The sequence below is a fragment of the Prenolepis imparis genome, unplaced genomic scaffold (genome assembly GCF_030444845.1).
Source record: "Prenolepis imparis isolate NDT839.2.m4 unplaced genomic scaffold, iyPreImpa1.0 SCAF_10, whole genome shotgun sequence".
Classification (NCBI taxonomy): domain Eukaryota; kingdom Metazoa; phylum Arthropoda; class Insecta; order Hymenoptera; family Formicidae; genus Prenolepis; species Prenolepis imparis.
In genome coordinates, this window is record NW_028141168.1 from 3203570 (window position 1) to 3226211 (window position 22642).

At 34.4% G+C, this 22642-nt stretch overlaps 1 protein-coding gene and 1 pseudogene across 1 annotated transcript; one reads left to right on the plus strand and one right to left on the minus strand.

Annotated features, from left to right (window-relative positions):
* LOC145941434 (uncharacterized) overlaps positions 1-16010 on the minus strand; it is a 56178-nt pseudogene extending 40168 nt beyond the window's left edge.
* A 4468-nt stretch (positions 16011-20478) lies between these two features.
* Positions 20479-22188, plus strand: LOC145941435 (uncharacterized). Its single transcript, XM_083047549.1, has 3 exons — positions 20479-20728; positions 20918-21766; positions 21884-22188. Exons 1-3 carry the CDS (start codon positions 20479-20481, stop codon positions 22186-22188), a joined length of 1404 nt encoding a protein of 467 aa, XP_082903675.1.
* The last annotated feature ends 454 nt before the right edge of the window (positions 22189-22642 follow it).

Below are 22642 nucleotides of genomic sequence, written 5' to 3' on the forward strand. Positions count from 1 at the left end.
ACACACATCATATACATTATTGGAAAATTTAATTAATGCAAACATCTCAATGTGTAATGCAAATATCTTAAATCAAATAAAAACAGTTTTACTATCTTTTTATTTTATTATAATATATAAATCTTATTATTATATATAGGTTATAGCAACACTCCCGCGTTTTATGCTTTATAAATCCAAACTGTTGTCAAAACTAAAAATATTAAGCTAAGACTACATAAATGCGTTGAGTTGCGACAACGCATGTGCTAGGACATGTGAACCAATTGGAGTGGCTTGCGACAGGCTTCTGATTGGTCCTTGCTGCATGCAATCTTAGCTTAATATTTTCAAAGAAAGAGTTCTGTTACATATGAATATATACTAGGGCTCGCTATTATACGTATAAACAAAAATACGTTTATTCGTATAATTAACATATCCGTACAGTATAAACGTTTTTCCACACATGTGTTTTAAGGACCTATTATACGTTTAAACGATTATACGTTTAAAGAATAATATACGTATATATACAATTATATAAGCATTATTATTTAAGCATAATAAGTTAATTTTGTACAATATTCTTTTTCACTCAATAGGAGATTAGATAAACAGATTTAAAACACGTGTACGGGAAAACGTATTATACGGATATGTTAATTATACGTGTAAACGTATTTTTGTTTAAACGTATAAAGATGCAAATTCATGGAGATGCTCAACGCTCATTTTCAGCGTCAAAAGAGGTCACGTGACCAAAAATAAAGATACCAATTCGTCAGTTTTGATCACATGACGTCTTTTGACGCTAAAATTCAGCGTCTAACGTCAGTATGAAAATAAGGCACCTTAATAGTGAACTTTACGCGTAAACGTTTTGCTACAAGCAAACGTTTTTTTATAAGTAAATGTAAACGGATAAACGTTTTACATTTGCACGTATATTCGAAAAACTTATATTTTATTTCGTTTTTCAAATATATGTGTAAACGTAAAACGTTTATCCGTTTACATTTACTTCTAAAAAAACGTTTACTTGTAGGAAAACGTTTACACGTAAAGTTCACTATTATACGTTTAAACTAAAATACGTTTACATGTATAATTAACCTATCCGCGTATAATACGTTTTCCTGTACACGTGTTTTAAATCTGTTTATCTAATCTCCTGCTATTGAGTGAAAGAGAATATTGTACAAAATTAACTTATTATGCTTAAATAATAATCATATAATACATATATCTCCATCTCTCGGCCATTAGAGCCAAACGCGATGTTTTTGCGTTAAATAACGCGAAATTAATATTTTCGCTAAGTCGGAATTGTATCCTTGGTTTGGATCCCTAATTCCTGTGTTCCCCTTTTTTACCCCCCTGTAAAGCTATAGGCGAGAAAAATATCGGTCCGAAAGTCGGCTGAATCGGGAATCGAACCCGAGACCTTTCGCTTGCCGGGCGACTGCTCTTCCAACTAATAATATTTAACTTAAATAATAATGCTTATATAATTGTATATACGTATATTATCCTTTAAACGTATAATCGTTTAAACGTATAATAGGTCCTTAAAACACGTGTGCGGAAAAACGTTTATACTATACGGATATGTTAATTTATACGAATAAACGTATTTTCGTTTATACGTATAATAGAGAGTCCTAGTATATATACATATCCAGCTTTATACCTATATATATTTTTTTAGATAATTAAGATGTTAAATAGTTAATGGTTTAGTATTTCTTTCTGTTGTCAAAAAGATCATTGAGATATAAGTCATAATAATGTGTTACTTATTGTTAGTATAGCTTCGATATATGTATAGATTTACAAATTATGTTTTATTTGTGTAACTCGTATGCAAGTTTGTTTATAATTTTATTATTTGAAAATATAAAAGAAAAAAATTACAGATTTGATATTTTATTGACAATGACAAGTTGCCACTTGAATTTTCATATTAAGAGTATGCCTGTGAATCCCACATGTACATGCATTTTTACACTGATTCTTTAAGTTTTATACTATTTGTTAATTGACTATTATGTAAAATAATATTTATTCTTATTATAATATACATATGTAAATAAAGAAATTACTTGTATATCAATCTGTCTGATTACTTCAAATTTACAATCTCACACATTTATATTCATGATTTTGACGATGTGGATTTCCATTGTAGCTATAAATAAGTCAAGCCCCACTAAACACCAAACAACAGCAATATAACATCAATGTTATAATTTCCCACTCAACAATGTAACATGCCTTGTAATGCATCAGTTGTTGAGTGAGAAATTATAATATTGATGTTATATTGCTATTGCTTGGTGTTTATAGTGGGGCGTAGATCTCATCATGTATATACTCAGACAACACCAAGTCCAAAATTGGCGCATAAGATATCTTTAAGATATCTTTAAGATGTCTTTTTGATATCATATCATAAGATTTCTTAAAGCTGTCTTAAAGATTTCTTAATGATATCTTATGCGTCAATTTTAGACTTGGTGCTGTCTGGGTATAAAACAATCAAATATATGTTAATATGGTATAAATTAGATCTATTCATATACATATATGTGTATATTTTTGAAATATGAGTTTATGAGATTAAAATAATAATCGCTTATATATGAAGAGTTAGTTATTAATATTACCCATACAGCACAAAACGTTGCAGTTATATTGCAGCAATGTTACAATCTTTCAAGTTGCAATGTAACATTGTAGAGACATTACAAAAACATATAATTGTAATATTTCATGAGAATATTGCAGCAACATTCCATAAAGATTACAAAATACAATCTATTCAATTTTCATTGTAGTCACTATAATTTGTTCATTTATTGTATTATGTGACGGTCCTATTAAGACATTGAGTCCAAATAGAGACATTGAGAAATATGTGTAATTAATATAAAAAAATATATTACTTATATTTAATGTACTTATATATATATTATATATATGTATATGTATATAGATATATAATTAAATGTATTTCCTTTAAACATTTTTAATAAAGATATAATTAATTCCAATTGATGTTTGTATATCAATTTATACTTAAATATATTTAAAAAAGATGACAAAAGCGAAATTTTTGCCAGTAAAATAAAAAAAAGTAATATTACTAAATAGTTGCAGCACGTTGCATATTTTTTCAAATACATTACATTGCAATGTTGCTACAATGTTTCATTGTAATATTACAAAAAGCGGCCAACCAGTCATTGCAGCAAGCTTGCAGCAATGATGCAGCAATATTTCGCAACCAATATGCAATATTCCAATGTTTCAATGTAAGGTCTATGCAATGCTTCTGCAATCTTTCGGTGCTGTATGGGTAGTGTTGCAAGACAGGTTGTTCAAGTAATCTCAGTGATTAAAATCAGTTGCAGGTAGAACAGGTTAAATCTAGTAAAAAAGTCCTCTACCATTTTTCGATATTCGCAATAATTAATAAGAAATTCATTGAAAAAATGACCAATTCGCGCGTCCTATAAGCGCGCGGCGAGATAAGATAGCCCAGTTTTATACGGTTACCAAGTACGCGGCAGGAAGAAACAGTATAATATTACGGTTGCTAAGCGCGGGGAGGAGCGATCGACAAAAGATAATAACATTTACGAATGTCGCATAACGCTGGACCTCCGAGTAGGCTGTCTGTTCTTGCCGCGTGCTTGTAGGCCGCGCAAATTGGCCGATCTATTTCAATTAATTTCTCAATAATTATTGCAAATATCGAACAATAGTACAGAACTTTTCTACTAAGTTTAATCTACTTTCCATGCATCTGACGGGTGGGGCGCGAATTGCCGGACATCCTATATAAAGACCTGGAAATAATCATAATATGTACAATTTTAAATATCTTATAATAAACTGTATACATAATAATGTATATTGTAAGAAACAATATACAATAGAAAATATAATAAATTTATGCTATAAAAAAATAGGTTCTGGAAAACACCAATATATATATATATAGACCTGGAAATAATCGTAATATCTAAAATTTTAAATATCTTATAGTAAACTGTATACATAATAATGTATATAGTAAGAAACAATATACAATAGAATATATATTAAATTAATGCTATAAAAAAAAATAGGTCCTGGAAAACGCCCTATGACATATATATATATATATATATATATATATATATATATATATATATATATATATTATACATATCCCCGCACGCTGCTAATATCGCAGAGCGCCACTAACGCCGTCTGTTGTGAAACGTGAGAACTGGACAAGATTACTACTACATGCATCTATTGCATGTGTTGTTTACGTGTGATATACGTGTATGCATGTGTTGTATACGTGTGATTAATAATACGTGTAGCACGATAGATACTACTATGTATGCGTGAACGATGATGATGATGATGACGTGGACGTTTCTTAAAAGAAATTTTTCATATTTAGACTTTACATTATGATATTTCCGCTTACAAAGCACGTAGAGCAAAATTAAATACACTTTCATTATATAAATCGAACTCAATCTATCGATTAAGCCTAGTAAAAACTCGATCGCTTCAGTCGTTATTGAGCATCCGAATCTGTGACTATCTCGAACTGTCCGATTCGCGTAAAGATACACGGTGCCTCGCTTTTAAGAGTCGGCTTCGCCCTAACTAGACGCGAGACACTACCGTGTCTCTTGATATTAGTAATAATTTTTTTAAAAATTTTATCGTAAACATATACTTTGATGTTCATTTAAACATTATTTTTTATGTTTATTCAAAGAAAAGTAAGAAAAATAAGAGAAAAAGAATCAGAAAAGAAATAAATTCGACAAATTACAGGGTGTCCCATTTTAATCGTTCTACACCAAAAACTTTTATTTTTTATTGTAGAAGAAAATGCTTTAGACAAAAGTTGTTTTGTTTGAAGGTACACATGATTCCGATGTGAGTAGATCATATAGGTATTTTTCGTATTTTATATTATAAAGTATCATAACAAAATATTAAAAATCTCAGAAAATTCATAACTAAAAAAACTTTATTATAATGTTTTAAAAACGTCTTAACAAAATCTATAATTTTTATCTCAAGGAAAAAAATCAAGTTTTAGTAATAAATTATTCGCGTTTAAAATTTCTTGAAAACGATGACATCTACAATATGACACATGGAAATCATGTGTGCTCCTTTAAACCAAACAATTTTTGTCTGAAGCATTTTTTTGTACAATCGAAAATAAAGATGTGTTTGGGGTGATTAAAATGGGACACTCTGTATTGATGATTCCATTGCCTGTCACTTTCATATCTTCGATATTATCAGTGCAATGCATATACAAGCTGCGTTGCGATATTCACTCTCAGTAGTGAAAATCTATAGTGTACGTGATTAAAGACTGTCAGAACTGGCATCGTGAATGCAGCATGTATTGCACTGATAATCAATGAAAGATGTACGAAAGTGACAGGCAATAGAATATTATGGAATAGTATAAGAAAGAAGAGCAATGCAAACATGTCAATTTTTTATTGATTATCATACTTACGTCGTCCCACTGCCGTACGTGCGCAGACTTTTTTTACAGAATGCAGATAATAAGTCAAATATGAATGTTGAAAATTACATTGGCTATGCGAGCCAAACGTGGATGTCAGTACGTATGCTTCCAATGAAATTAATTTTTTCGTTGGAATTTAATTCATTGTGCACGAGGCACGAATTTTGCTTGGTACTTAAGCCAAGACTTTATTTGGGAATAATCTCAATTCGAGATTTAATTTCCCGAATCCCCTCTAACCCCCCTACAGAATTATAGGCGAGAAAAATATAGATCCGAATTCGGGAAATTAAATCTCGAATTGAGATTATTCCCAAATAAAGTCTTGGCTTAAGTACCAAGCAAAATTCGTGCCTCGTGCACAATGAATTAAATTCCAACGAAAAAATTAATTTCATTGGAAGCATACGTACTGACATCCACGTTTGGCTCGCATAGCCAATGTAATTTTCAACATTCATATTTGATTTAAAGACTTTCAGAACTGGCAGTAAATATCGTGAATGCAGCATGTATTGCACTGATAATCAATGAAAGATGTACGAAAATGACAGGCAATAGAATATTATGGAATATTATAAGAAAGAAGAGCAATGCAAACATGTAAATTTTTTATTGGTTATCATACTTACGTAGTCTCACTGCCGTACGTGCGCAGACTTTTTTACAGAATGCAGATAACAAGTGCTTAATATAATATTATAATAAAGCTGACGACCTGTTTCATCTGTGGCTGCAACATAAGATTTACAAGTAAGGATGATATAATTGCTATTATATCTCTCAATAATATAAAGCTCACGATTAACCTTCAAACACAGCACTTTCTGAGCCACCCGTTAACACCGCACATGAGTTAGCGTAACCAAGAGTTTTTTTTTCATATATCTCGGGATCTAATGCACTAATTTTAAAGTATTTTTTTCCCCCAGGTTTCAACTCCCCGCCCTTCATCGTTTAGAAATACTAAGTGTTTCCGTGTAGCAATCGGATTTCAAATTATATTATAAGTATAATTGTATAACTATTATTGTAAGAGAAATAAAATTCCTTTTTTGGAAGAAGAAGATTCTCGACTTACAGGCTCAACTGACGCGTGTTTCAAATCCGGACTGGGTTACCGTAACCCAGAGCTGTGTTTCGATAACCCAGAGCTGTGTTTGAGGGTTAAGGCTGCGATCAAGCTGCCGCTACAAATGTTTCGAAGCGTTTCTTTTCTCCTTTTATCTTTATTGAAAAAAAGGTGAAGAAGAACGCTTCAAAGCATTCGTAGCGGCAGCTTGACCGCAGCCCAAGTACAACAGAAATATGTAGTTCACAATTTTCAAGTTACTTTACGTTAGATTACTATATTGTAAAAATATTCATCTAATACGTTTGCTGAATAGAAGATAATCCGAAGCGCGGTTCAAAATGCTGGACTTTTATTTTATGCGACTTTCTAAAAACGTATAACCTCTAATTTGTAAACACAAGTTTCAGTAAATTATGAAATATATGCATAAAATTTCATGAAAATTATATCCAAACATATATTTCATAATTGTATACATGCTTTTTTATATTGTAATAAAAATAAAGATTACCTCGGATTAAAATCACGTCCACTTTCTTCATTGACACAGAGAGAAGAGGCCGGAACCGAAAGAGAACGAGGCCGACAGTGGCCGACATACGTATGCAATAGGTCTGTTCTTTTTAGAAATGGCTGCACTAAGGCCGGTATTCATAGTCGGTGTTTATATTTAAGATCGTCTTAAGTGCAATCTTAAGATGTCATAAGCCAATTACAAAGCCGCGTTAGCATCTTAAGACATTACTTAAGACGGTCTTAAAATAAGAACGGACTATGTATACCGCCCTATAACCTGTAAGTTCACAGTATGCCTGTGCCAGTTCAACTAAAAAGAACAGATCTAATATGATAGACGTATCCCAGGCGAAAGCAACACACCGCGAGCGAACTTAACCGATTCGTCGGCAAAAATGCAACACGCCGCGAGCGGACTTCTCATCGGCGCTGTCGTATACGCAACAAGCCAGGATAGCTTGTTTTGCAGTTAATCATCAACAAGAAAACGGACAGCCCGGTTCGTTAGGGCGCCGTAAGCCGAAAATATTTTACGCGTGCGCGTCGGTCCTGAAACTCATTTTTTGATCCTGATCCCTATAATATTCAATTTATATATTCTGAGTAGTATACGAGAATTTACGAAAAATAATATACTACTGTGAGATATTACAAGTACTTCCTGAGAATTTATGGAAAATAATATACTATTGTGAGATATTATAAGTACATTCTAAGAAATTACGAGAACCAATATACTACTAGAGATGTTATAGAAATGTTTGAAGTATATTATATACAGTACATATATTTACAGTACGAGTACAGAATATTCGAACGATATCATGTGCTGTATGGGAAGTAGTTATATGTAATCAAAATTTTAAATTACCTATCAAATTAAAAATCATCCGATTTATGTCGTGTTTGATGTCATTTCCCAGATAGCACGACATCCTCGGAAAATCCGAAGGATATCCAGGACGGACATTACAGATATCCTGAGGATATCCAAATTTTATCCCGGGATATACTCAGGACGTCCTGAGGAATAGCAAATGAGAGCTAAATACTAGTTCTTAAGACACAGGATATCCTGTCGGACAGCTTTAAGATGTCCTGAGAATTTCTATAGGATATGTTAGGAACGTCTTGAGAATTTTCATAGGATAGTTTAGGGACATCCTGAGAATTTCTATAGGATATGCTAGGGACGTCCTGAGAATTTTTATAGGATATGTTAGGGACGTCCTGAGAATTTTTATAGGATATGTTAGGGAAATTTCTCAGGCGTCTGAAAGGAAAAATTCTAAAAGTGAAATTAAATGTATTCGATTTTGTTACGTCCAGACTCAAGAAAGGAAGAGTCGAAAGGAAGGACGTAACTAAATTTATTTTCGAACGACGGCAGACTATCCGTCTGTTCGACCCGAACGAACGTCTGGGCCCAAATAGGTCAACGACCGCAAGGGTCGCTCTTACTCTATTTAAAGGGCCGTTCGCTCGGTGGTCCCTTTTCGGCAAGAGAATTTAATCTCTTTTGCGCAGGATGGGACCTTGTGCGATCTCGGTTTACGAGAATGAGTGGGAACGGGTTATATTAAAACAGAAACCATTTACGTTACAATTATAAATTTATTTCTAATAATCCAGCAAACGAAATTCTATACATAATGATAATATAAATAATAATTAGAGATGTTCGCTAATGAAAGTGTGAGTGTATGTGTATGGGTCGCGGGTGATACATAGGTACGGAGGTCTTCAATCGGGGCAGAAAGGGGAAAGAGTTATTGTTTAAATTTTGGGGTCCCGATTGGTGGTTACAATAATTTAAACGATAATAGATATATAAAAATTGTGTCCATGTGTGTGCGTGTGAGTAAGAATGCTAGTTTATGAGAGTTCGGTAATTTTGGCGGTGGAGGGGGGATAAGTTCGTAGGAGGTGTGCAGGGACGGCTAAAGGATATCTGCGCCCGGGAACATACCAGGGGATGATGTTATTCCTATCAGTGGTCTCTAAAAATTCTCGTAAGGCCTCGTGGTCTACGGGGCCTGGACCAATTGTGAAAGCTCCCTCAGGGACTTCTCGTATCCCTGGGAGCTGATTTATCAACCAAGCTCTAAATTGCTCGTATGAGAGCTTGGCAGGCGATTCTGATTCTTCGGAATCGTCGTCGCCGATATCTATTACTTCGAACTCCTCCGGATGTTCCCTATTTACAGAGGACGTTGGGGATGAGGGAGGAGAATCCTCGAGGATGATTGTTGAGGGAGCAGGAGATCTAGGTGGATCAGGGCGTTCGGGAGAAGCAGGGGGAAGAAAGGGAGAAGGGCTCCGCGGAGAATTGGCGTCCTCAGAGGAAACAGAGGAGTGAGGGGAAGGGGCCCGCTGAGGTATAGCGGGTTCGGGAGAAAGAGGAGAAGGAGTTCGCGGGGAATCGAAAAGTTCTGCAGAAGCAGAGGTAGCGGGGGACGGTATCAGCAGGGTTTCTGTACGTTCGGGTGAGGAAATAGGAGAGACCGTAGGGTGATATGTATTGGTTGTCTCTGTGTGAATCGGTGTGTTAATTTTATTTAAGGAGCCGAAGGTTTCGCCCGCAGCCAGACTCCGTGCCAACGCTTTCCTTAACCGCCTATTACGCCGGTTTCGCGCTAATTTAGCCGCGGTTCGCGAGGGTCGTCTCCTTGGATTTTCCACTACGAGAGCGAACAATAAAATAACCGGACAAGAAGAGTTCTTACTGAAAAATAACTCTGGGAGTTCTTGTAAGAGAAAAAAAGGGATATATATATATTTTTATATAATTTTGATATTTTAATTATTTAATAATTTAGTTAGTTATTTTATTACTTATTTGTTCGTTCGTTCGTTCGTTCGTTCGTTCGTTCGTTCGTTCGTTCGTTCGTTCGTTCGTTCGTTCGTTCGTTCGTTCGTTCGTTCGTTCGTTCGTTCGTTCGTTCGTTCGTTCGTTCGTTCGTTCGTTCGTTCGTTCGTTCGTTCGTTCGTTCGTTCGTTCGTTCGTTCGTTCGTTCGTTCGTTCGTTCGTTCGTTCGTTCGTTCGTTCGTTCGTTCGTTCGTTCGTTCGTTCGTTCGTTCGTTCGTTCGTTCGTTCGTTCGTTCGTTCGTTCGTTCGTTCGTTCGTTCGTTCGTTCGTTCGTTCGTTCGTTCGTTCGTTCGTTCGTTCGTTCGTTCGTTCGTTCGTTCGTTCGTTCGTTCGTTCGTTCGTTCGTTCGTTCGTTCGTTCGTTCGTTCGTTCGTTCGTTCGTTCGTTCGTTCGTTCGTTCGTTCGTTCGTTCGTTCGTTCGTTCGTTCGTTCGTTCGTTCGTTCGTTCGTTCGTTCGTTCGTTCGTTCGTTCGTTCGTTCGTTCGTTCGTTCGTTCGTTCGTTCGTTCGTTCGTTCGTTCGTTCGTTCGTTCGTTCGTTCGTTCGTTCGTTCGTTCGTTCGTTCGTTCGTTCGTTCGTTCGTTCGTTCGTTCGAGAGAGAGAGAGAGAGAGAGAGAGAGAGAGAGAGAGAGAGAGAGAGAGAGAGAGAGAGAGAGAGAGAGAGAGAGAGAGAGAGAGAGAGAGAGAGAGAGAATAAATCACGGATTGCTCCGCTATCGCGGGAAATCCGGAGTGATTTCAAAAGATAAGGGGATGATAGAAATCACGGATTGCTCCGCTTTCACGGGAAATCCAGAGTGATTTCGAGAGAGAGAGAAGATGGAAGAAATCACGGATTGCTCCGCTATCGCGGGAAATCCGAAATGATTTCAAGAGAGAGGGAGAAGTAATCACGGATTGCTCCGCTAACGCGGAAAATGCTGAGTGATTTCAAGAGAGAGAGAGAGAATGGAAGAAATCACGGATTGCTCCGCTATCGCGGGAAATCCGAAGTGATTTCAAGAGAGAGAGAGAGGGGGGTGGTAAGGATGGAGGGAGAAAAGACAGTTTTTCAGAGTTAGAATTAAACAAGGATAATAAATTAATAAATCAAGAACGAAAACAATTATAATTTAATTGAAGTCCCAGAATTATTTTTAAGTATAAGGGTGGAGATGTAGCACGCTTGATAAACTTACTACTTATGGAGTGCGCTGATAAAAATATCCAGAACAGAGTTGCGTCGAGTCAAGCGCTTCAAGGTGGAGGTCTCACTTGCAGTGTATCCGGTAGTTGTATTTCCGGTTTTGTGAACTCGCTATTGTTCACTGCCTCTCGCTGTCGCACTTAACTCTGTTCTCACTCACACACAAAACGAGCGTCGAAACTTGAGTTCGAGTGAGGCCGAATTTGAAATGATAGTGTTCGAAAAGGCCGAAAAGGTCTAAGTATGAGGCCGGATAAGTCGTGTGCGAAAAATTATGCTCAAGAGTCCGGAGTAAAATCTGCTCTCCCGAGGGATGTCGCGGGTATATAAACCTTCTTGCTTCTCCTCTCCATTGGTTTATTAACATTTCCTGACGAATAGGAAATTTTTCAATGACGCCCTTTAGGTCCCGGAGGCGTCTCTTTTTAATTTTACAATTGTCGTGACTGGTCAGGGCTTTGCTTAGGCCCTTATGTTTCGACCAATGCAGAATTTGTTGCTATCAAGTGTAGTTGATATGTTTATTACCCTCTCGATCTTATCTTATGCAGATATCGCGTAACGACGATCTGTCAGCCGAGAATTGTTTAGAATCGCTTATCGTTGTTAGTCTTTCTTCTAAAATTTTATTAGTCTTCCCAACTGTTGGTTTTGTTTAGAGAACTGTCGACTAGTTTAACTTCTTAGAATATGATAAGTTATAGCTTGAATTTTGTGAGTTGATCTGTATGTATTCTTTTATTTTTACGATGAAGCTGTCTCGAGATATGTTTGCATCGCCTGTCAGATCGTCGGTTTATCTGCGCGACTGTGATATTTAAAATATCGCCTTGCGTTCTCCGAAAGAAAAGAATCGCGGAGTCCACAGGACGTAACGATTCTTTACTATTATTATTCAACTATCTCAGCATATGTTTTCCTCGCTTATCAGTTCATAGTTTATTTATCCGTCTGCGATATTTCGAATGTCGCCTTGCATTCTCCGAAAAAAAAGAATCGTGGAGTTCACAGGACGTAACAATTTAATTCCGTTTTAAAATCGAGTTGAGAATGTTCTCTCTTTTCTTTATATTTATAAAATAAAAAGACAGAAAGCATATAACTCGACTCAACTCGGAGTCAGCAAATTTAAAACACTTATGTTTGCAATATAATTTATAACTAATAATCGTAAAACAAATTTAGTTAATATGTTAAGTAAAAGATATTAAAAATGTCTCTCTACATTATTTGCAGCCTCTTTTCTATTGAGTAAAAGTAGTTTAATTTATGTTATTAGTTTTTTCATATTGATTAGAAAAAATATAGAGCATTCTTTCTAATCTATATTAAAAAACTAATCATACATAAATTAAACTATATTGTATATTTTTACTCGATAAATAGAAAAAATGCTACAAATAATGCAAAGAAAAATACATTTAATATCTTTTATTTAACATATGAAAACTAAGTAATTTATTTTACATTAGTTACAAATAAATATATTGAACAGTATATAAACATAGTATTTTGAATTTATACAAAGCATTCTTTCTAATCAGTATAAAGAGAAAACAGTATTATATTTGCAACTTTTTAATTAAAATATTTCATTATATATCACTTTTCAAATTTAGTTAAAATATAAAATGTAAGAAAAGAAAAAAAACGAATTATTTCACACTACATTCCATTTAATCTCTTTTTAACCATCTTCTTTTTAAACAATATAGTTTTTTAATCACAGCTTACAAAAATGTCAGCTTTTCAAACACAGTTTAGTAACTTAGCAAATTACATCTATATATATAAGTACCGTCCGTCTGTCTGTCCGTCTGTCTGTCTGTCTGTCTGTCTGACCGCGAACTATTCCTTCATTAATGAACCAATTCTCTGGAAATTGGTACCAAAAGTTCGTAAATTTTTCGGAGAGCGTGACGATGTGGGTTTTTAAAAAATTTTTTAATTTTTTTTTTAACATAGAGGCTGTTTTCGCGAAAAAAATTTTTTTGCAGATTTTTCTGCCAATGTGTTCAGAATCCAAAACATCGAGAAATCATATTTTTAAAAAATTTTTTGTATGTAAAACTCCCACCCACGCACTTACACATATATTGATCGATTTTCTCGAAAGTGGTACCAAAATCTTGCAAATTTTTGGGGATGACGATGATGGTGGTTTTTTCAAGTTTTACACCCCCATCCACCCACCCACGCATCCACCCACGCACTCATATTTATTGACCGATTTTCGTGTAATTGGTACCAAAATTTTACAAATTTTTCAAGAATGGCTACTATGTGGTTTTTTTTAAGTTTTACATTACCACCCATCCACCCACGCATCCACCCACGCATTCACACATTTATTGACTGATTTTCTCGAAATTTTCTGTTTCGCTCTGTCCAGTTATCAATCGTGATACTTTTAATTTCATCTCCATTATTTTCATTCACCCCCATCCATCCACCCACGCATCCACCCACGCACTCACATTTATTGACCGATTTTCGCGTAATTGGTACCAAAATTTTACAAATTTTTCAGGAATAGTTACTATGTGGTTTTTTTAAGTTTTACATTACCACCCACCCACCCACGCATTCACATATTTATTGACTGATTTTCTCGAAATCTGTTTCGCTCTGTCCAGTTATTTCTTCAATCATGATACTTTTAATTTCATCTCCATTATTTTTATTCATTATTACATTCTCACTTTTATTCGATAGCGTTAAAAAAATACACCTTATGTGTAATAATAATATATAGTTTATATTTTTTAACGTGAGTTATTTAATAAATGACTATATAAATAAGTTGCTGGTTTCACATGTTAAATGTCATTCGTGAAATAATTCGTGAAATAAATAGATTGATTAATAAAGAAAATATCATGGATAAAAAATTACAGAGCAAAATAGATAGAGAAATTGACGAATATGAAAATGGTAAATACTAAATAATTAATTTGTTAATTTGTTAAAAATAATTTTATTTATTTTAATTTTACTAAATTCTTAATAATTATAATTTAAATTATAATTAAAAAATTGCAGTGCTTCAAGATGAACTATTAACAAATAAATCGAATGAAAGTGAAAATGTACTAATAAATGAAAATAATGGAGATGAAATTAAAAGTATCACGATTGAAGAAATAAGTGAAATAAATCTATATAATGAGAATAGCAGCATGGACGAAATGTCAAGACAAAGAGAAATTGAAGAATTTAAAAACGGTAAATAAAAACAAATACTTATTAATTAATTATTTTTAAATTTTAAAAATCTTTTAATAAATATTTTGACTGTATAATATATCTAATTAAATTTAAAATTAAAAAATTTGAGTGCTTGATGATGGGCTCGATGACGTATTATTAAATGCATTAATTGATTTTGAAAATCAGGAAGATAAGAAAAAAGAATTTATGGAAGAAGCGAAAAAAATACATAAGAAACGAAAAGATATCAGTGATGACAAGAACAAGAAAAATAAAAAAAATAAAATTTGATGTAAAAAATTTTTTTTTATAATAATTTCTATATATTTATCTATATATATAAGTATATGTATGTCTATTTTATATGTATCTATATATCTATTTATTAAATAATACATCTATATATATATACCGAATATCTATTTAATTTACAGAAAAAAGAAGAGAGAGAGAGAGAGAGAGAGAGAGAGAGAGAGAGAGAGAGAGTGTGTGTGTGTGTGTGTGTGTGTGTGTGTGTGTGTGTGTGTGTTTGTTAAAAAGAAAGAGAGAGAGAGAAATAAGGATTATTAATTTAGAGAGAGTGTGTGTGTGTATGTGTGTTAAAGAGAAAGAGAGAGAAATAAGGATTATTAATCTACTATAGATATATTTTATCTATATGTATTTTTTTAGAATAACATAAGTAGCGAAGAACTTATTGCCAAAAATGATTTATTGAAGACGAAAGTACGGGAGTTGCAGCAACAACTGTCCGCTACTTTGACCAAGATAATACATTTTTTTATCTATATATATAGATATAGATTTACATACTTATATAGTTTATAATGGTATTTCCGCGTCCGCGACCACGTCCGCGTCCATGGCCACGTCCGCGTCCACGGCCACGTCCTGCTCTTGCCCATCGAGCTTTAGTTTTTACTGTAAAAAGAATATATATATTTATGATATTACAAGGGAATCGGTCTATAAATGTGGAAGTAGTTCGCGGTTATATAGACAGACAGACAGACAGACAAACGGACGGTACTTATAAATATAGATACTTACGTTGCAATATATCTTTTTCAATTTCTTTTGGTATTGCAGGATGTATATTTTCAGCAGCCATCACTGCAGGCTGTGGATTGTCAGCAGCCACCTCAGGTTGTGGATTATCAACAGCCACTTCAGGTTGTAGTGATCGTTTGGCCAAAGCAGCGGTCAGTTGTTGCTGCAACTCCCGTACTTTCGTCTTTAATACATCATTTTCGGCATTAAGATCTTCGCTACCGATGTCATTCTAAAAATAGATATATAGATAAAATAGTAGATTAATAATCATTTCTTTCTCTCTCTCTCTCTCTCTCTCTCTCTCTCTCTCTCTCTCTCTCTCTCTCTCTCTCTCTCTCTCTCTCTCTCTCTCTCTCTCTCTCTTTCTCTCTCTCTCTATCTCTCTTTCTTTCTCTCTTAACCTTATTCTCTCTCTTAATGTCATTTTTTTTATTTCTTAATCTCATTCTCTTTCTTTCATTTTGTCACTTCTCTCTTTTTCTCTTTCTTTAAAATTAAAATTTACTTACATTATTCTGATTCGAGTTGCATGTATTTTCGCTGCTCTTTTTAGACATTTTGACACGTTGTTTTATACATCGTTAGAAACAAAATCACCTCTTAGGGATGATACGAGTTTTGATTTCTTGATGTGAGTCACTTCATAAATGATTATATAAGTTACTGATTTCACATTAAATCATGTTAAATGTCATCATGGATAGATCGATTAAAATAGAAAACACAAAGTTATAACGTTGAAGAGGGGAAAGTAAAGGGAGAGACGGGAAAGTGAAGGGAGAGTACATTTTTTACAAGGAGACGGTACATTTTTTACATCTGTATATATTATAGATTTATAATAAATGTATTTAAATATATTTGTAATTATATTATCTATATATAATAAATGTATTTAAATATATTTGTAATTAATATTTTTAAATAATTACACTTTTATTAAACTTTTCTTATATAAAAAAAATATTTCTAAGATAATATTTGTAATTAATATTTTTTAATAATTACACTTTTATTAAATTTTTCTTATAAAAAAAAATATTTCTAAGATATCTGAAATTCAATTAAACATTTAATTAAACAATTAAACAATAAAATTATACAAAAAGGTTGCTGTGCGCCTGTAGAAAAAGGCTGCTGTGCGCCGATACAGAGCTACTGTGCGCCTGTAAAAGAAAGACTGCTGTGCGCCTATATAAAAAAGGCTGCTGTGCGCCTATATAAAAAAGGCTGCTGTGCGCCTGTAAAAGAAAGGCTGCTGTGCGCCTATATAAAAAAGGCTGCTGTGCGCTTGTAAAAAACAGCTGTTATCCACCGATACAGAGCTGCTGTGCGCCTGTAAAAGAAAGGCTGCTGTGCGCCTGTAAAAAAAGGTTGCTGTGCGCCTATACAAAGAATAAATATAAAACAGAATAAGTACGAGAAAGAAAAGATTATCAAAAAAATCGATCTATTAATGAATAAGTAGTTCGCGGTTATACAGAAAGACAATAGGTACTTATATAAATAGACGATACTTATATATATAGATAGATATATATAGATATATATAGATATACATCCAAAATTATTATAAAATAAAAAAAGCAATCAAAAATTAATATAAAATAAAAATTCTGACGTACTTTGAGAAATATTATTGCTTTATATAACATAAAGTAACATATACGGTACAACGTAGATAATTATGCCTCAAAAAAGGAAAGGCGGAAATTTGAATACAGTAAGTCGCGAAAGCAGACGCTCACGAAAAAGACGAAAAATTGAGAGTTTGGAGGAAAGGACTCAACGTCTCGAAGCTGATGCCCAGAGACATGTTCAGCAGAGGGCCGATGAAAATGACGACGCAAGGATTCAACGTCTCGAAGTTGATGCCCAGAGACATGTTCAGCAGAGGGCCGATGAAGATGACGACGCAAGGACTCAACGTCTCGAATCTGATGCCCAGAGACATGCTCAGCAGAGGGCCGATGAAGATGACGACGCAAGGACTCAACGTCTCGAAGTTAATGCCCAGAGACATCCTCAGCAGAGGGCCGATGAAGATAACGACGCAAGGACTCAACGTCTCGAAGCTGATGTCCAGAGACATGCTCAGCAGAGGGCCGATGAAGATGACGACGCAAGGACTCAACGTCTCGAAGCTGATGCCCAGAGACATGCTCAGAGAAGGCAACAAGCTAGACAATTAAATCGTCATATTGCGCTAATTGTCAAGGACCATGAAATAAATGTGCCAATTCATACACTTGGCCAAATGAATGTAGAATGTAAATTTTGCAAATCGTTAAACTTTGAATGTGAAAAACCTAAAGATGGAAAGGAGGATGGGTAAAATCACCGGATTTTGGCCCAAGCGATGGAACCTTTTTTATGCATGTTTTCTTATATTTTTGGATGTGTTGAATTCAAATCAAACGTTATTTTCAAGGTGCACCGATGGGAAAATATTAAAAATCGCATTTAAATTGAAGTTCTCCTTTTAGCATGACCCTTCGTCGTACTTATTTGGAATTGCGCTTTGAACAGCTTGAGTTTGGTCACGATGAGATTTTCTGTAACATATTATGTATTCAAACATATTATCACTTACATGACGATATGATGATCTTGCTTTTTTAGATAAGCTCACGCCACAAATGTTACAATCTTATCCATTCCAATCAATAAAAAAATGAAGAAATATATTATAACACCGCGCCAGAGTAATTATTGCCGGAAAATATGAAAAGATAAATCTAAGCGCTCTAATAAAAATAATTTTTTTTTTTAATAGAGCCGAATTTGACTGTAAGTCAGTCTAAATGTGAGAATAAAACTAATTTTTTTCTGAAATATCCCAATAGTATCTTGTGTGACAAGTGTGGAAAACAATGAATTACGTCGCGCGTGAAGTTGTAGCACAAGCCGAAGGCACGAGTACGAGTGTGATTGTATCTGTATCATAAGCTGAGGCGAATGCGACAACTTCACGCGCGACGTAATTCGTTGTCTTCCGCACATGCCACATACAATATTTTTTGTAATGCTTGACTTTTAACACACACACACACACACACACACACACACACACGAGATGAGATAGCCGCCACGTTCACTTCATTGATCTTGGATCATGCTAAGAACAGATCTGCAATTTAAATGCGATTTTCAATATTTTCCCATTGGTGTACCTTGAAAATAACGTTTGATTTGAATTCAGCAGATCCAAAAATATAAGAAAACATGCATAAAAAAGGTTCCATCGCTTGGGCCAATGATTTTACCCATCCTCCTTTACATATTGTTGCCAAAAGGGCAAGCTTCAATTAAAGCCAATAAAATGTCCTGATTTTCTTAAAAAATTATACATGGGAAATGATTTTGCATAAAAAAATTTCCTTGATAATATTCGTTCATATAACAGTGCTTTAGCTATGGCTTCCATGGGTGCCCCGGGCAATAGAAATCCATTGGATGTTGTGAACAATGCTCCTTATTGCTTAAAGATTCATGGGCAATATCATCATTTGACCTCGACGGCAATGCGCCCAGCGGATGGGCAAGCTCCGCGCTTTGCGCAGCTTTACTTTTTAGATATAGAAGAAGCTATAAATCATAGAATGAATAACAAAGCTAATCAAAAGTGTAATCCAGAAATAATGAAAGATTTGTCATGCTTTATGGTTCAATGCAATGAATTTGCAAAAACTTTCAAGATGATGCGTCAAGTTGAACAAGATCTTAATCTGATAGGCAATAAAACAGTAAATTTAATGTTGTCTTTTCGAAACGATCCTCAACATGATCAAAGAAGATATAATGCTCCACGAGCTAATGAAATAGCTGTGGTCTTTCAGAATGTAGATGGTGAGCCTCCATTTGAAAGAGACATTCGGATTTATAATAAAAATTCGAACGATGTTCAACAAATATCAATTCTGGACAAAAGGTGTGACCCAATGTGTTATCCTTTGTTATATCCATATGGTAACGATGGATGGCATTCTGAATTGAAATCTTATAATCCTAAATATTCAGGATTTAAAATAACTCAAATGGATTATTATGCTCACCTGCTGGCACCAAGAGCCGAATTTAGCCAATTTAAAAGAGTAGGAAAATTGAGATGTCAATTTATACTTGATGCATATATGAAAACTGAAGCCAATAGGCTTAATTATATTAATAAATAAGATGTTTTTATAATCGGCCAATAGAGCCAAGCGCGAAAATTAATTTTTAATTTTTCGCAACAGTATCTCTTGGTTTTGAGATTACTGAGTTCTATTGATTAATTAACCTCGAAACTTTACAACGGAAAAATAGGCGAGAAAAATATAGGTCCGAAAAGTCGCTGCAGCGGGAATTGAACCCGCGTAAAAGCACCGCGGGTTCAATTCCCGCTGCAGCGACTTTTCGGACCTATATTTTTCTCGCCTATTTTTCCGTTGTAAAGTTTCGAGGTTAATTAATCAATAGAACTCAGTAATCTCAAAACCAAGAGATACTGTTGCGAAAAATTAAAAATTAATTTTCGCGCTTGGCTCTATTGGCCGATTATAAAAACATCTTATTTATTTATTAATATAGAGAGCCGATTAAAAATATTTTCTTAATTATATTAAATTGAATCAACCTCAATTAAGAGCAGAACTTTATTCGGGATTAATGGATCACCTTGATAATCGAGCACAAAATGAAGGAATTACAATTGGTATACCTGTAATATTACCATCTTCATTTATGGGCAGTCCAAGGAACATGCAAGAAAGATACCAAGATGCCATGTCTTTGGTCAGAAAGTTTGGTAAACCAGACATTTTTCTTACTATGACTTGCAATCCTCGATGTCCAGAAATTAAGGATAACCTTGATGGATGTCTAATAGAGTTTCGACCTGATTTAATCGCTAAAACATTTAACTTGGATGTCAAAGAGGTTTTAAAGGATCTAATCCAAAATAAAATTTTTGGAAATATTGTAGCTTATGCAGGCGTGATTGAATTTCAAAAAAGAGGACTTCCACATTTGCATTTACTTGCAATGTTGAGTGATGAAGATAAGCCCCGACTTCAAGAAGTCATTGACATGATGGTATGGGCTGAAATTCCTGACAAAGAAAAATATCCAGAACTTAATGCAAAAGTTTTGAAACACATGATTCACGGTCCATGTGGAGATTCCTCCTTGAGATATCCTTGCACTGGGGACGATGGAAAATGTTCAAAAGGTTTTCCAAAAGAATTTCGTGAAGAAACTAATGCTAATGTAAATGGATATCCCATGTATCAACGTAGAAATATTGGGAAAAAATACATCGTTAGAAATAAAGAAATTGATAATCGATGGGTGGTGCCATATTCACCATATTTAATCATGAAATATAATCGACACATCAATTTGGAAATATGTTCATCAGTGAAAAGCGTAAAATATTTATATAAATATATTCATAAAGGATTTGATTGTGCTGCAATTGAAGTTCAAGCACGAGATGGCACAAGATTCATTAGAATAGATGAAGTGAACTCATTCCTGGATGCAAGATATGTTAGTGCTCCAGAAGCAATGTGGAGACTGAACGGATATGATTTGTTCATGAAGTCTCACACAGTAATAAGATTGGCAGTTCATTTGCCTGATTGCCAAATAGTTTATTTCCGAGCAGGAAATGAAGAGCAAGCTGCTCAAAGAGAGGTCACAAGAGATACTACGTTGACTGCATGGTTTAAATTGAATCAATCTGATGAAAATGCAGTGCATTTTCTTTACACAGATATTCCTTCTCACTATGTTTATGAAAAGAAAGAAACTAAGTGGAAGCCACGCAAAAATGGTGGCGAAAAAATAATTTCAAGGCTATACACAGTGAGCATAAAAGATAATGAAAGATTTTATCTACGTCTTCTTCTCCTACATGTGGCTGGAGCTAAATGTTTTAAAGATTTGAGAACTGTCAACGGAGTTATTTATGAAACATTTAAGGATGCAGCAATTGCGAAGAATTTAATAGAAGCTGACGATCTTTGGGCCAAAACGCTAGAGGAAGCAACAAATTCAAAAATGCCTGCACAACTTCGAGAGCTATTTGCCTATATTTGCATCTTTGGAACTCCAACAGATGTACCAACTCTTTGGAATAAATACAAAGATCACATGATTGAAGACTTTGTACACAACAATGTTGTCAATCCTGAAAATATGGCTTTAAATCATATACAAGAAATTCTGAGAAATAATGGAATTAGCTGTGAGAACTTCCAATTGCCAGATCCAACTCCAGTGAATATTTACGTCACAGAGTATAATGTATATGAAGAAAAAAGACATGGTGATTATTTATTATCGACACTAAATAATGAACAAAAACACGTGTACGATATAGTCATTCGAGCAATTGACAATGAGAATGAACCTCAACGGTTATTTTGTATTGACGGGTTTGCAGGAAGTGGAAAAACTTATCTATTTAACACATTTCTGAGTGTTATTCGAGGAAGAAACGAGATGGTTATTCCATGTGCTTCAACTGGCATTGCTGCCACACTTCTTAAAGGAGGAAGAACTTATCACTCCCTATTCAAGCTTTCAATCCCAATTGATGATGGAGCTAAATCAAATATCAGAGGAAACTCTCAAGCTGCACGAGAACTGATCTCTGCAAAACTCATCATATGGGATGAGGTGAGCATGACTGTTGGACATGCCTTAACAGCAGTTGATAAACTCTTCAGGGATCTGATGAAGAATTAAAGACCATTTGGAGGAAAAGTAATTCTATTTGCAGGAGATTTCAGACAAAATCTCCCAGTAGTGCCTCATGCACACAAAGCAGCTATAATTGAATCGACTGTAAAATACAACCCTATATGGAGGAATGTAATTCAGGTTAAACTACAGCAAAATATGAGAACTGCGGAAGAAAAAGAATTTGCAAATTGGCTAATGCAACTCGGAGATGGTAAATTATCAAATACGGATGGATTACATCTCGATACAATTGAAATCCCTGAGGATTTTATATCAAAAGAATCTCTTATTACTGAGATTTTTGATGATAGAATCACCATGGAGCTGATTAGAGAAAATCCAGATTGAGCGATTCTTTGTCCTAAAAATGAGGATACTTTCAAAATAAATGACGAAATCCTTCGTCTAATGGAAGGAGAAGAAAAGGAGTATCTCTCAATTGACTCTATTGTAAGTG